The following is a 16,368-nucleotide window of genomic DNA, read 5'->3' as shown; positions in this document are numbered from 1 at the left end:
TATAGTCATTAATAAAAATCTGTAAAAGTGTGAAGCCACAATAACATAAGTAGCAAGGGAACATTGAAAAAGGCACCCTTAACATGCTCCAAATCTCTCAAAATTAAAAGTGACTTTAATAATCTAGTAATCATTTAGAGCTACTATTCAATTTAAAATTGTCCGAAATCGCTGATTTCAGCCTCTCATCGGTAAATAGTCTCTGATTTTTCTAGTTTTTCATGAAGGCAGACTGATTATCTCTGGTGTTCAATGAAAATAGGACATTTTCAAACATGTGTTTTTACTTTGCAAAAATACATGACCGAAACAGACATGCTAACCCTAACCCTATGATAATAGTTGGTTATTTACTATTAGCTTGGCATATGGACACAGTGTTTTTTTGTTTGTTTTTTTTCGTAGCAGGTTGAGACCATTTTCAAAGCATTGTTATGTGGATGTATATATCTTTCCTCTACTCACGGGAAATTGTCTTCATAACGGGTTGAGATGGGCAGAGACCCAAGACATTGACAAACCCTTCGAATGACGGATCACCTTGCGGTCACCTCAACAGACGGCTTTAACATGCAGTAATGATGCTATTAAAGTCGCTAGTACTTATTTTTGGAGAGTTATATATTGAACAGCAGAATGGGAGCTTAAAGACAGTCAACCTAAGATAAAATTTCACTCTTTATATCTCCTTCTTTGCATGAAATTACTTCATTGCAATCGCCCTGGCTACTTGCAAGGTCATCTTCCATGCAATTTACCGAAGTTGACATGATCATATCATCTAATTAATCTAAGTAGGTCTTTATACCAAACAATGTTGGAAAAAAAAAAAAAAAAAAAAAAAAATATATATATATATATATATATATATATATATATATATATATATATATATATATATATATATATATATATGTATATTCATGCACATTAATCAACACATTTTAAAATAAATGCTTTGGAGGGAAAAGCAGTTTCCTGTTCAAGGGTAATCGTCAGGACTGATGATAAAAATAAGCCAAAAAGGGAGAGGAAATTGACAACAGGAACAAAAGGTATCGAAGGATAAATGCCACGGTAGTTTCCATGAGCCTGCCGGTGGCTGAGTGGTTTATGGGGAGCAACTGGCGGAGCGAGCAAAGAAACAAGGTCGTAAAACACCTTCCGCAAAAGTCTACAGCAAGAGCTTCTTTGACATTTAATTATTTCCGATACATATGCTGCGGGAAAAGGAACGCCATGCCTCGACTTAGCTTGAAAACAGGACTGAGCATCTCAATGGCACCAATGTTTTTGCAATGACAAGCGAGTTGTACTCCACAAAAAAAAAATAAAAAGACTAACAACAACGTATGAATCACGGCAGAAGGAAGAACGATGGAATGAAAGCAGTGGGGAATACTAATGTCAAGGTCACTTAGAGGAGACAAATTCTAGTACAAAAAAAAAAACCTGACCAATTTTAGTTTGTTTTCAGACGGTCATAATATGACAAATTAGATGCATAATGTTGAAAACAAAACCAAACTGAGCTGATTAACATTACCAGAAAAAAACAAAACAAAACAAAAAAGACTTGTTGCACTTACTGTAGAGTACAGTGAATGCTTATCGTTGCTTTGCATAATATTGACAAGTTCTTTGAATATTATTTCAATACAGTTCAATGACCAGTTCTATATTGGTAAATACCCATATATAGGTTGCATGGGCTAACTAACTAACTCTTTCAATACCAATGACGACTATAGACATCAAATATTTATTTAAACCCTTGTTCAGTATTTGGACAACTTGGGGTCATTTTCTTTCACATGATTATAGCAGTGCTCAAGCCATTTTGAACTTTTGACATTTTGTCACCATCTGGGTGAAATTTCAGCTCCCTAGTGTGCTTTAGCTTGTGAAATACCTTCGATGTAAAGATCCAATGTTTGGACAAAATACCAACACAAAGGTTAAAAACATGTTTTATTTTTTCACTAAGTTCATCGCAGGAAATGTACTGGTTACTCTTGTATTGGATCTAATTTGAGTGTGTAGGTGTACTTAATGAATTTTCTAATTTTGCCAAGTACAACGTTTAGAGAAAAAAAAGCATATTTTCAAAGGATTTGATCATGTCCCTTTTCTTAAAATAAACACCAAAGGTGTGACATTCCTGTAATTATGCAGCAGCATCAACAAAGTCTGTTCGTAAATTCAATTTGCTACTTGTCACCTCCTGCATGTTGTTCTAAAAGGGGGGAAGAAAAAAAAAAACTTGCATCGACTGGGAGCTGTATTTCTGATGGGTTCATCATAATAATAATTCTTCGGGGAAGAGTTAGGTGAGTAATTTCTGGAACATTTTAAAGCTCCTGTCTGGTAGACGTTTGTTTACAGCACATTATGATATCACACTGTGTGTCGCAAGAAAAAAATTGATAGCAGTGTGGCATATCCACGCCAGAATAAATACAGCATAAACACGAAAATTAATGGACGACCGCAATGTATTACAAGAGACATTCACCAATTGTTTTGTGTAAATGGAATTTATTGTTAAGTCTGTCCAGGAGTGCTCCGTAAACTACGACCAAAAGTGAGAAAAGACATAAACATGAGACTTGAATCGTTTTTTTCTCTCCGTCTGCATTAACAAAGCCTGTATTGCAAAGTACGAATAAAAAGTGTGACGATAAAGAACTCTTTTCTCGTTCAGCGCCGCTCTTTGGGTTTATGAGGAACACGCGGCTGTTGTTATGCAACTGGAGCGCTCCCAAACATGAGGCAAAGAATCAAATTGAAAAATGGAGTGTCTCATACTGTAAAAAAAAGCATTGTGCTACACAAAAGACAGACAAGGAAGCACAGAGTGAGCGAGTGCAAGCAATGTTACTTTACATAGCAGGATATTGCGCAATCTCTTTGCCCAATTGGAGCGGCTTTCTTAAACTAACACTATATTCCGCTTTTATCATTCAGATTCATCAGAGTACAGGCAGAATCTCTACCTTCTGTTGTCTGATGAATTCGGAATATTAAACATGAGGATCATTGTGCATAGCAGAGGTGTGGACGATCGGCTATCCTCTAAATAGCCTCATACTGCATCTAATTTGCTCTGTAATGAGATCTAATGAGGGGTTACAGGCCACGTGCTTGATGAATTGAACCCACTGGCTGAGAGTTTAACTTCACCTCAGTCAACCTCCTTGAGCAGGGAGAGAAGGATGAAATAAGCAGAGGGGAGAGGAAAACTCTACCTGCTTTTATTCTTTTGGACTTGCTTTCTGTGTCAGGTTTTTAAGCACATTTGTGGCCATCTGTTCACCCGCAGAAAGTCACCTGTGCAATTAACCTCACCCATTAGCCGTGAAACAAAGGCCTCACTGGGAGGAGGAGGGCTACTTCCTTATGGCCAGGTGGAGAGGCTGTAATGATGCTTTCTTTTAATCTCATCACTCGCTGGCTTTAAAGCACCAAAATTCAAGCTCTGTTGCCCAAACGCGTAACCGCTAAACTCGGCTTCCCCTTTTCAAGTAGCGCACTGCTGTCCAGTCCTTTTATTGTATAAGACCGGTCTTTCTCAGTAGCCTATTGGGCTGCGACGGAGACACACGTGCACACGCACTCAACACACATCATTACCGGCAACACAAGTGCCCGAAGGACAGCAGTCATGCACTTGTTTGATGTGTCTTCCTTCTACCTCTCTCTAAAGCATTTTTTACCCATTTCCCCTGCAGTCAAAACGGTGAAACCTTACAAAAGCTTTGACACAACAACTTGAGGAACGTTTTCAGACAGCCCTTTAATGTGCACCTTCATTTCTAGTCAGAGTTCATCCACCATTTCTGAGGCCGAGTTCAAGCATACCAGCCATTTTTAAGATATTCCATTACCTTAGATGTGGTACATTATACTGTAGAGTGACATAAATGCACACATGGCTTCAGCACAGCAAACGAATACCGAGAAGCATAGAACGGGAGCTTAGTCGGAATAACCCGCGGGATACACTAGTTTGGATTTTCATCGAAAACCAATGTCTATGTCACCAAAGCTCTGCATTTAATTGAGCAAATTAATCTGTTCATAGTCTCACAAACTTTTTCTGAGAAAAAAACTCACTATTTTTTTAGATATATTTTACTATTGTTTGCAAATAAAAGATTAATATCTTACATTTTGCTGCATTTGAGATCACTGATCCCAAAAAATGGCTCGTCATCAAGAGGAATGGTGCCGATTTAAAAATGCACATTGGTGCGCCAAAACTCGGCTTATGTGGCTGACAGTGACTGACTGCTCTGCGACTGACTGGTGACCACTGAGAAAATATGATTTATATGCTTAATGACTGAATATATGAAGCACTTCATGCAAAGTTCAAACACTTTTTCTTATAGTGCTTGACCTGATTCAAATGTCCTTGAGATAACCTTTGTTGACACAATATTTGAAAATCAAATATTACCAAGTAGTGTTAAGCATCTGTGGGACCTGTGCATGTTTGCGAATATGCAGCGTAAAGTTGGAAAAATGAGTGAGAAGAACTTTACCTAACCTACAAGTATATGTGCCTACATTTTTTTAAGGATACTTACTTATTGTGACACCTCCTACACCTCTCCAACTCAAAAGTAAAGGGACGGGGGAGTGGGGTGGCATCGCCTCAACTCTGGCCCTGCCATAAAATCTTGCAAAGAACCAGAGTGGGAGAGGGAATGGAGGCCGAAAGCTAAGAATGTCTTGGAAACGTGGGAGGTGGCTGCAAGTTGAAATATGTGTTTTGACGTACACCAGGTAGAGAGAGAATATCTGGTCAGTGTGTGCCCAAAGGAGAGAAATAAGGGCCATCGTGACCCCCTTCAAAAAAGCAACAAGGGAGAGATGAAAGTGGATTAGCCGCCGTGGCGATTTGCATTCCGTGGTGGAACGAAAGCCCATGCGATGCCCCGAATAGCTGGATGCATGAATAAGTAAACAAACAAAAACAAAAATAAACCCTCCATCTGGATGGATGCTGCCAGGTCCCAAGCGGGAACCAGTAGGGGAGGGTGTAAGGCGGTAAAATGGGGGGGGGGACTAGAGATGCATGCAATGTCGCAACCAGCACTCTCCTACCTCCACTATCTTTCACTTTCTCGCCGCTGAGTTTCCATATTGCTATTTCCATCCATATTTCTATGAGTTTTCCAATAGTTCTGCCCAGTAACACCATAGGCACACAGAGGGAGCCTCTGACAGATGTTCATTTGACATACTTTCTGGGGTCGCCATGTCAGTACGCCCAGCTGAGCCCAACCCACGACCGCGCATTTTCCGAAGGTGAAATCTAGCTGATTTTCATTTTGCAGAGGACGATGATCAGTTTTCTAATGTTTTGTAAGCTTCTCTTCTTAGTTGTTTTGATGACGAATAAAAGTGAATGTGGGGATGTTCGTTTTAAGATGAGAGTTATACTACACTTACTACTTTACTATGTATAAACTGTAAGTCTACATTATGCATCTCATCTAAAAATTTGGTTTTTTTATGGGAGTTATAGACACATTACAATGAACTAGTCAATGGCTGCGACGCAATCCAAAGATTCCTGTCTGACGAAAATATGCTTTGACCCATTCGCATATATGATAAAGTATCTGTCTGCAGGTTTTAACTGAAATTAAACAGTTTTGTCCTAAATTGCTTCAAATGTTGTGTAATTGTGACGAAAAACAAAACAAAAAAACATGGAGGTTTATGATATTCCCATAGTCAAAATTGGATGCATTTAAAAAAGTTGTTTAAATTGTGGGGCCATAGCTAAGGAAGAACTTATTAATGATTGGTGCAGATCATCATGAAAGAGGCGTTCAAAAATTGAAAAGGTTTTCAACATCTTTAGGTTTCAAATGACAGCATGTGAATGGTTTCAAAGAAGCTTTACACTGTGCTGCTAATTCAATGTTTGGAACATTCTGTCTTATCTTTTGCTTCTGTTCTCTACTGAGTGTCATTCCAGGTTCTGCTGCATTTTATTCTCTCTGCACAGTTGCCAAAATGATTTTTTTTTTTTTTTTTTTTTTTTTTACTTTTTATTTTGTCCTCAGGGCAAGCTATAAGGCCCTGATGATAAAAACACACTTACTCTTTAGAGAATTCCTGAAAACACAACAGCGGGAAAGCATTCCCTTAAAAGTGTCACAGGAACTACGTTGATCAAGCTTGTTGAAACTGCGCAGACCGTTTTTATTATACTTGCATTCCATTTTATGACGCTATTGTAGCTACGTACAGGACAGGTAGAGTATTACTCAAGCCACTCAGGTTATTTCGATGAAAGAGATGTCTAAGCTCATTAGACGTCTGTTAAGTCTGCCTCTTATCTCCAGGGCAGCATTTGGAATGAGTGGCACGTTTGGATTGAGAATGCTGACTTCTGGATCCAGATAACATCTGAACTAAAGTCCACATGAGTTGTTTGCATCTGCGGACGGCGGTGATGTCTCTGAAAGCTAAACAGATTTGACAATGATTTCTGCTGAAGGTAATTAAGTTTGATTGACTGGAAAGTGACTGGTGAGATCCACGTGTGGGTGGGGAAATTATTAGACACTTGTTCCACCCATAAATTATTGATATTCAAAGGCGCCTTTCAGCAAGGGGGAGCACATTATGACAGCATTATTGGAAGCTGGAAATCATAGGTACAGCGCAACATATGATATATCAACATGATAAACCTATCTAATAATAGGTTGCATCACAAAGCCTACCTTTAGAAAGTAGTCCATAGAGTCTATTGACATTATCAGGCTGGTATTATATATATATATATATATATATATATATATATATATATATATATATATATATATATATATATATTTTTTTTTTTTTTTTTTTTTTTTTTTTTTCTACCAAAGAAAAACATATATTGAAAAAAAGTTTTTATCCAAATACTCATTATTTCAATTACATTTCCTGGAGGCCTTCCAAATACCAAAAAAGCTCAACAGCTGCAGCTCTAATTTAAACCATTAATAAACAGGGGTGTAACAAACACTGGTTTGAACCACAAAATCATTTTTTGATTTGAGACATGTGAGTGCATCGAAACAAAACAAATCACTCCACTTTGACATATACAGAGATGCATCTAGTACATTTATCTGGAATCATATAGCTTAGAAGTATATGACAAATTTCCAGCAGTGACAAGTTCGTTCAAATATTCTCTCAGTAAGATGACAAAGAAAAGCGATTGCATCATTCCTTCCCAAACCAAGCCACCCAACATTGATTATTTGTAATGCCACTGAGTCGAACCAAATTGAATTGTTCCACGTTCAAATTGCCATCCTTAAATAATTTGCATTTCACATTACATTTTGTGGTGAGATGCAAATCCTTAGAATGAGAGAATATCAGTTTAATTATTTCCAATCGTGCTTGTCCTGTTAAGGGCTTCATGTGAGCTGGAGTCTTGGTCGCCACTCGATCACAGGGCATGTCTGGGAATGAAAGGTTCAAAATCTATACTTATTCGACTGAAATGTAGTACCAAGGTGGGGCGACGATAAAAGAAGCATTCATTTTATCCTCACGGGTCTTGACCCCATGTCTCGACAAGCTAGCTGCAGCGTTACCGTCGTTTGCCACATCTGTATTGCTGCGGAAGACACAATAGGAACTCGGCGAGAGCGCACCTGCCTGTCAACGCTCGCCTATGATCAGCTAGCACGGCTGAGGCTGTGACACAGGTGTGCGCACACTCCTTCCTGCCTACCTGCAGCTGTCAGTGTAGCACAAAGCCATCAATCTCAGACCCCTACACCTCCGTCACAGCTGACAGGAAGCCGTCAGCCACGAGCAAGTAAGTCAGCTGCATATGCATTTTGGCTTCACGTGGCGCGCGCAAAACACGTTGACATGTGAGGGAAAAAATACATATGTGCTTCAGGACACTAAATATAAAAACGATAGACAACTGTCACAATCTTCAGATCAAACAGGAGTGAATGTAGGACAAACAGGGGGAAAATTCACATGTGACCTATATATATATATATATATATATATATATATATATATATATATATATATATATATATATATATATATATATATATATATATATATATATATATATATATATATATTTTTTTTTTTTTTTTCTTTTTTCTCCCCAAATTCCCTAGTTTATTTGATTAATGTTATGCATGACAACGATAAATCATTTAATATCATTTAAGTGACTCATTTTTCAGTGAATGCATCTGTTTATAATGGGCTCGACGCTGTTTTAATCGTGCTATATTAGGTCATGGGTTTCAAACTCGACTCTCAAACATGCTTCAGGGCATGTTAGCAATAAAATGAAAACATCATTATGGAAAAAAAAATAAATAAATGAAAATTTATCCACCAATTTTCATATCTACACGCGCGACATTGCATTGCAGCGTATTATAGGAACACTCAAGCTAAAAGGTCACTTTAACGTACTCTGTACGCGTACAATGAAATAATTAGAAGTGTGATATGCTCATGTCAATTAGTTATTAGCACTTCAACTGAACTGCCCTGATAAAAGCATCTACAGTCAAGCTGGCTTTATGAAGGATTCATGCGGATGGGAAATCAAAATATCGGGTGGGCCACAATTTTTTTATCAGCGCTACTGAAGGGCAACATTGGCCCTCATCCTAACCAGCTGTATGACAAAATTGCTACAAAAAATAAGTGTCAGGTTGTGAACAATGAAAATGCAAGTACGATTGACGCTTTTGAAACAAAAACACCTTTTTTTGTGTGTGGAACTTGCATTTATGCATGCACGCATACACAAGTTGCTCCTCGGTGTGAAAGGTCGACAAGCAGGATGCATAAATGAGAGCATCATTGTCAACGTGCCAACGGGACTCTAAAGAGACTCACAGGAACAGTCAGATCTCAATCGATGGACCTATATCAATTTGAATATGGCGATCAGTGGGAAGAAGAAAAACATGCTTTTGGGTGGGTGAAAATAAAATAAAAATGTATGATCAGTAATCATCTATTGTATACATTATGGAAAAATAAATTTGCACTGACAAATTTCTGGTACTGATATTTAGTTGCCCTTTGAAGAAGTTAGGGAATTATATGAAATTGGATGCTGTAATAATTTACGGGGCGCAACTCAACAAATTCCAGCTGTCATGTGATCAAAGAATTAAAAAAAACAAACCAAAAAACAGTATTCTATTCCAAAGTTTCAAAACAAACACCTTGGCAGAGGCAAAACACCACCAAACAATCCCGACTGGTGCCTGCAAGCTGTTACTAGCCATTTATTTGGGTGAGCTCACGTTCAAACAGGAAACAGAAAAATGATTGTTGTTTTTCTCTCTCAATGAAGGGGGGGGGGTAAGAAAAAGGCATCAGCATCTCAGCAGTTTTTGCATTTTTGGGAGTTGGTTAATTATGATATAATTTAAAAGTGTATAGAAGGGCTGTCTCAACTTACAACACATGCTGACAGTATGACATCTTTTATCCTCAGTAAAGACAGCAGTATTCCCTCTTTTCCACGGTTGATGGGGACTGAAACAACCCCACAATGTGAATTCTGCAAAGCGGGAACCCCCTCACCACAGAGAGTCTAAATCTTACATATTGTCTCTTTAAAGAGCCTATGTTGTATCTCTCTCATTCTCTCATGCATCCACTTACCCCCACCCCCTTTCCCCACATGAACGTCTCCGCACAGCTCTCTCACTCACAGCCACATGCACATTGCCTATAAGAGTTGTGAAGTGTTGTTACCCAAATAAAAAAAAAAAAAATTGATGCACTGAAGCCATAAAAAATTGAAACACAAAGCGGAGAGATTTATATGCAAATGCCTGAGTCAGTCATCTTAATACATGCACAGTAGAGATAACATGAAGTGGGACTGGAACAGATTAATGGCATTTCCATTATTTTCAATGGGGACAGACTATTTGAGGTATGTATCTTTCAATTTAAAAAAAAAAAAACTGTAACTTAAGACATTATAAAAAAGCTTTTGACATACTGACACTAAAACAGCCCCTTTAAACGATGTTTGTGAAAACTGTGCTATAGTGAGATGCCAAAAAAGAAAAAAAAGTCTACCAACTTAAAAACTTATTTTTCCCCTCTTTGCTTGTTTGTTTATTCCTGTGCGCCTCATGCCAAGCTGCATTGCAGTCAAAAGTGTTTTGGGCTCCGCGGCGCTGTTCAAAGCTTAGTGGTTTCGACTGAGGTACAAAGTTGACACGCGGGTGCAGACACTTGCCCCAGACGGGGGCTGTGACCTCGCCGATGTTCGCCGAGCGTGCAGCCTCAAGGGCCTGCTGCTTCTCACAGGATGCCTTAAGAAAAGACGGCCCACTGGCTTGACCCCACTCAGGCTTTTGACACATGCTCCTTGTGACACTCTATCATATGTTGCCGCATAAAATAAAGTACGAAAAAGACTCATCTTAGAATTGAGTGTCTAAGCCCCCTCCCTCCCAAAAAAAGTCTTACATGACTGGGTTTGTTCAGCAGTTATTGGAATTCAAGTGATGTGATCAAGTAAATGGTGAACATCTGGTCAGTTCAAGAGAATGTGGAATTCCACTTAGTGAGAATTAAAATAAATGGGATGACTGGCTAATGGCTTCATAAGCAATTTCCAACATTAGGACTTGTAGTCATTTACAGGGAAAACCCGTTTAGCACCACTCTTGTCACATCGATCAGTTATGCTTGTTTATAAAAAAAAACAACAAAAAAACATGCATGCATGCAGTGCACGCATTCAGATAGGAAAGCAGCAAAACAACTTTTTGTTATTTTATTTTTTTAGAGAGCATCAGCTTCCCCCAACCAAGAGCTTCTCCAAAGGAAAAATGAAATAATCCCGCATTAATTATGCAATTCATTAATCAATTGCATGTGAAGAGGATTTGGTTGCAATTTGTGAAATGGTATATAATCTATCCCTTCTAAAAAAAAAAAAAAAAAAAAAAAAAAAAACCTTGAAGTGGCATTAAACACATTTGGATGATATTGAAAGGTTTTTAAGCAATAAGTTTAATTACAGAAACCCAATAGAAAGTGTATTAAATGTAATATGGAGGCCATATGTTTATGCCATCTGTTTATGTGCATGGATTTGTAAAGTGAATCAGTGAGTCAGTCAGTCTATCTATCTGAAGGGTATGACAAGAGGCTAAAAGACTACTATTCATTTTTATTACTTTTATAATATTTTGTCTTATTTAGAAATTGCTGAGCTATGAGGCATATTGATTATTTTTATTGGATTCATTGATATAAGGTGCAGTGATTGAGAAAGTGATTAGTAACAGTATGTTTCAATTAATATAAAAACATGAGGGGGAATATGAAATGAAATTGAATATGATCAAACGGAAAAAAAAGGCATCAGTGCTGGATTTTGCCAGAAGCAGCTAAGTCTCTGCCACAATGTTTTAATTGAATTGATTAATTCAATTAATTAAATTTAATTGAAAAATTGTTACATTCTCACAAGGCTGTTTTTGGGACATGTCAGAATAGAAATATTTCACAAAAGTGGATAGAAAACACTATTTCTGCATTCCAAATGACCCCGCCTGGTCACGTCAGTGGAATGTTACATGACTACTATTCTGCTTATTTTTTAATCCAAAGTGGCTGGAAGACAATAAAAAAAAGGTAACCACCACCTCAGTGGAATAAAAATAAATGACTAAACAAATAAAATTAATTTAAAAAGAAATGGGTGGGGATGTGAAAAGTTTTCTCTTTCCTGGGTGTGTGTGTTTTGTGTGTGTGTGTGTGTGTGTGTGGGGGGGGGGGGGGGGGGGGTCGGCAAAATATAATTGAGAAGCATTGCAGTATTTCTCTGGAAATCAAATTATAAATTCAATTCATGGGGAAAAGTAACATCGCTGTTTAACCTGCAAACTTTGTACAGCTAATGACCCAAAGGAATGTGCTTGAGTTATCTTTCATTTAGAGGCAGATTACGGAAGAAAAAATATGCACTAGTCAAGGTTCCACAAAAAATGACAGTCTGGCATGTCTAATTTAAAAGTGAGTGTACTGTATCTGGAGTGCCAAGGTCAGAATGATCAGGACATTGCTACAACGTAGCGATTTTTTTTCCCCCCGATGTGGAGGACAATCCTCGCATCGCTATCTCCTGCAGGCGACGGTGCCCATGTCATCCTTATGTTTTATTCATGTGAGTCATATTATGGCATTCACAAAGTCAGATCAAAATCTGCTCTGGCAGAAATATTTAATATTATAGCTGCTTCTCTACCCTTCTCCATCTGGTTAGCCCGAATGAGAAAAGAGCGCTCGACAGACTCCTTCACACACATCCGTGTTGGATTATTAAAAGTGAAGCTTTCAAAGAGGTCACTGCTCAGGGGGGGGACGAAACAGTGTTGCATGCATCAATTATCGTGGAGGATTTGTGGCGTAGCGAAGACTGTCTTGTCACACTTGCGCATATGGCTGTGAGGTCATTGGCTAGGAGTTGACATTTAGTAGCTAGTGAATTGTGGAAATCCCCCAAAAAAGGGACAAAAGAACAGACCGACTGCTTGCAAAGGGCCTTCGGGCTTGAAATTCTCTCTCAATGTCATTGGCAGAGCTCGACACAAGCTTCTCGCTCTGCTGCTCTTATTTTTCATGTTGGAGCAACTCATGCTGATCAATACACAGTTTACTGGCATTGCTTCGAGGTGGGGTGCGGCGCTGGCCGCGGGAGGTGGGATGAAGGCGTAATGGCAATAAGTCACCATAAATATAGCTCACTTGTGAAATCTTAGATCGGAATACTATTTCAGCATTGTGTTGCATCGGCGCTGATTGACAACAGTGGCGTGATTGCGTTGCATGCCTCAAATGGACCACCGGACGCCCCCTATCGGACGAGCTGCATTGCGTCCTGGAGATCGTCTCGACGGTTATCTCCAGTACAATCACTTATTGCGACAGTATTTGGACTGAAGAACATCGAGTAGCTGCAGCTCCTTCAGAATGTTGCAGCTCAGGTTCTGAGCATGACAAAACAATCGCATTACTCCAGTTATAAAGACTTAACGCGGGTCACTGAACGATTTGGGGTACAAATACATAAAGGAAGAGTTTTTGAATTCAAACAAGTAAGGTTCAGAGGTCTGGAGAGTGAAACTAATAAGTAGAGCACAAATTTCAAAGCAAATATGGTGAAGCAGCATTTAGCAATTTCTTGAAATTCCACTTGAAGTTCCACTATTCACATAAACCCAAACCGGAAAATTGTCAGATGCCCTATTGCAGAGGTTCTCCATTATATTTTTGCCCTAAGAAAGGGCCCTCTTCAACGCGTTGACTATAAATAAGAATATTATCTTTAAAAATTATATAAAACATATACCTAAACCTGTATCCTTTTTAACATTGCCAAAAGAAAAAAGCAATATACATCAACTTTCAACAATTGAATTATTTTTTGGTTACAGCGTAGTCTAAAACAGAAACAAAAATAACTAAGTGCATCAAAGTGCCAGGAAAAAAAAAAGATGAAAATTCCTATTCTATTAGACGACAAAAGCAAAAGCTCACACCTCCATTTGATAAACACTGCCCTATTGAAAATGATATAATTGACTGTGTTTATGATGTAAACACTAAAAAAAAAGAAAACATTCACCTGACTTGAAAAATTGAAGTAAATCGTCACATTCAATAGTCAGGCTTCGGTCAATCAAAAAGCACATCATAGTTCATAGGTGTGTACAAAAATGTGTGATCATTGAGTGGAAATGTAAAACACTCTTGTTTGCAATGCATTTCAATAAATATTATTCACCGAAAAATGTATTCCCTCAGTCATACCTGCAAAACAGCTGTTTTTGTGAATGTGTGTTTTCGCTAAAATCTAGATGCCTTATCATACTATTGAAAAACCTTGTCTTTTTTTAGAGTTTTTAGGAGCAGGACTTGTGTGGTAAATGTCAAGTTAGTCAAATGTATTGGATAGGAAGCTTGGAGAATTGGGACACCAAGTACTAGCATACAACAATGACTAGTTCATATTTTGCCCTCCTTTACTGATTAACAGAAGTTAGACCATACCAAATTCCAATCATGAAATGAGTGTAATCTCAATAAGACCAACATAACTTCTCAAGTACAACGAGCCACCCCCCACCCAAACTCCCTGCGTGCCCCGCCAGCATCTATGTGGAGAAGTGACGCACCTTTGTTCATGTCAATCAGCTTCTTCTTCTTCTGCTGCCGTTCCTGCTTCTCGCGCTCGGCTTTTTCCTTCGCCAGCCTTGCTCTCTTGATCTTCTCCTCCATCTCCCTCTTCTTATGGTTCTCCTTCACGGCTTCCTGATGAGGCAACACACACGCACACACAGAAGAATTCTGACTTCTGCCACCGCTCTTTTGAATGCCTTTTACAGAAGCTGCAACTTGCCATCAGCGAAAAATTTGTATTCCGAGAAGGGTTGAAGATAAACTGCCGGAATAAACAATAAATCACTTCAAGTGTATGGGAGCTCTTTTGGGGGAGGGAAATACAATGTTATATCCTATAAGATTTAGGAGACCTCATACACTGGTAATAATGAGTAAAAAAAAAACAAACAGTTTTTAGGACTATAATTTCACCACATCAAAGAAATCCAAAATATTTCAATAAGCAACATATTGTATGTGCTTTCCTACAGATTTTGAGTGGATGCTGTCAAATTATATGCTCCTGTGCATTCGGTAGAAAAATATAATTTCATGCGGAAAACTTGAGTAAGTACAGTGAATTGAAAAATCCTGCACGCAGCTTCCTGTTCTATGATCTAACCAGGATAAAGATCAATAAAATAAAACATTATTATTGAGCCATATCAACTGTACAACACAATTTTGTTTCATTTCTAATCTTTTTTTAAATACAGGTAAAAAAATGTAAGATAATTACACATGTTCGACACCACCTTATAGTAAGCATGCGGCTGTATTCGGAGTCAACCAATCAGTTTTGATCTCATGTTAAAGCCAGCCATCATTTAAATTGCCCCTGATTGACCCCACATTAATTTTACATGTTCTAGTAGGCTTTTTTTTTTTTTTTTTACTTTTGTTATCTTTCAAGCAGGTGCCTGAAGTTTTTAGTGAGTGCTTCTTTGAACTGTATAAGGCCCCAAGTCCAACTCAAGAAAAACAACCCCAAAGCATGATGGTGCCAAAAGCATGCTTCACTGCCGGTATGATGTTCTTTTTTGTAATGAGGAATGTATTGCTAGAACCAATAGACACTTCTGCAGAAAAAAGACAAAAAAAAAAATCTATTCCAGATTCATTGGACCATAACACAAGCTCACAAATAAGTAAGGGAAAGTGTGCTAGGATCCGATAAAACCAAAAAAACAGTTTAAATGTACACATACAGTTTCAAAACACAACTTTAAAAATGTAGTAAAATAAATAAACTAACCCAGTTTGGTGGCAAAATATTGAATGAGTCGTAATGTCATGCCACTATGTGTGAAAAGAAAAGAAAGTGGAGCAGCCGTTGCAGGGCGTCAAGCGTTCTCGGAGGAGCGAGGAGATATCATCCCCCCGCTCCTTCGTGACCGGCCCAAATGTCAGGAAGAAGTCAGAGGCAGCCAGATAATCAACAGGAGCAATTCAGCCTTTACAAATGTGTCAGTTTGTTCTTGTGCCAACACTGAGCAAGATGCAACTGTGTGACCTTTGGAGGCAAACAAGATGTGTTTGCTTCCCATCACGGACCTGAGCTGGTGCAGACCCAGACCGCACCCATCGAAACTACAGTATGTGGATTTTATGTGACAGCTCATTCATCAGGAATATCTCATGAGATCCGGTACAATAAATGTGTCAAAAATCAGCTTTCACAAATATCAAAATGCTCACATTTCAAATTTCATTTAGCTTGAGACGACAACATATTGTATTAATGCTGTTGTAGTTTGGTTTACCACAACAACTGTATTGAATACTACCGAGAGTGCTACATAGCTTACATGCTAGGATTGTCTGTTATCATTAAAATGTAAGGCTTTGTGGGTTATTTCTTTCCCAGAGTCTATTGTGATAAATTATAATATCAGGAAATATCAATACTTTTGACCAATATCTCAATTATATATATATATATATATATATATATATATATATATATATATATATATATATATATATATATATATATATATATATATATATATATATATATATATATAAAACATACAGATATCATGAATGAGGTCTTGTAGAAAAATGTTTGACTTGATTTGATTTATACTGTATACATACATGCATATACATTTATACATATATGATTGTAATGCATGCAATGTGTTT

General features: G+C 38.0%; 1 protein-coding gene across 6 annotated transcripts in view; it reads right to left on the bottom strand.

The window, feature by feature from the left end:
- The window catches only part of diaph2 (diaphanous-related formin 2), a 363,565-nt gene that overhangs the window by 61,082 nt on the left and 286,115 nt on the right, over window positions 1–16,368 (bottom strand). For all 6 annotated transcript variants that reach the window (XM_088432132.1, XM_088432131.1, XM_088432136.1 and 3 more), the window contains one exon: window positions 14,235–14,370. In XM_088432132.1, coding sequence (XP_088288258.1) covers window positions 14,235–14,370 — 136 coding nt within the window. The remainder of the gene's footprint in view (window positions 1–14,234; window positions 14,371–16,368) is intronic.

The sequence above is a fragment of the Hippichthys cyanospilos genome, chromosome 13 (assembly GCF_059441005.1).
Source record: "Hippichthys cyanospilos isolate Australia breed blue-spotted pipefish chromosome 13, RoL_Hcya_1.0, whole genome shotgun sequence".
Lineage (NCBI taxonomy): Eukaryota > Metazoa > Chordata > Actinopteri > Syngnathiformes > Syngnathidae > Hippichthys > Hippichthys cyanospilos.
Note: the sequence above shows the minus strand (reverse complement) of the source record. Positions and strands in the feature narration are given on the sequence as shown.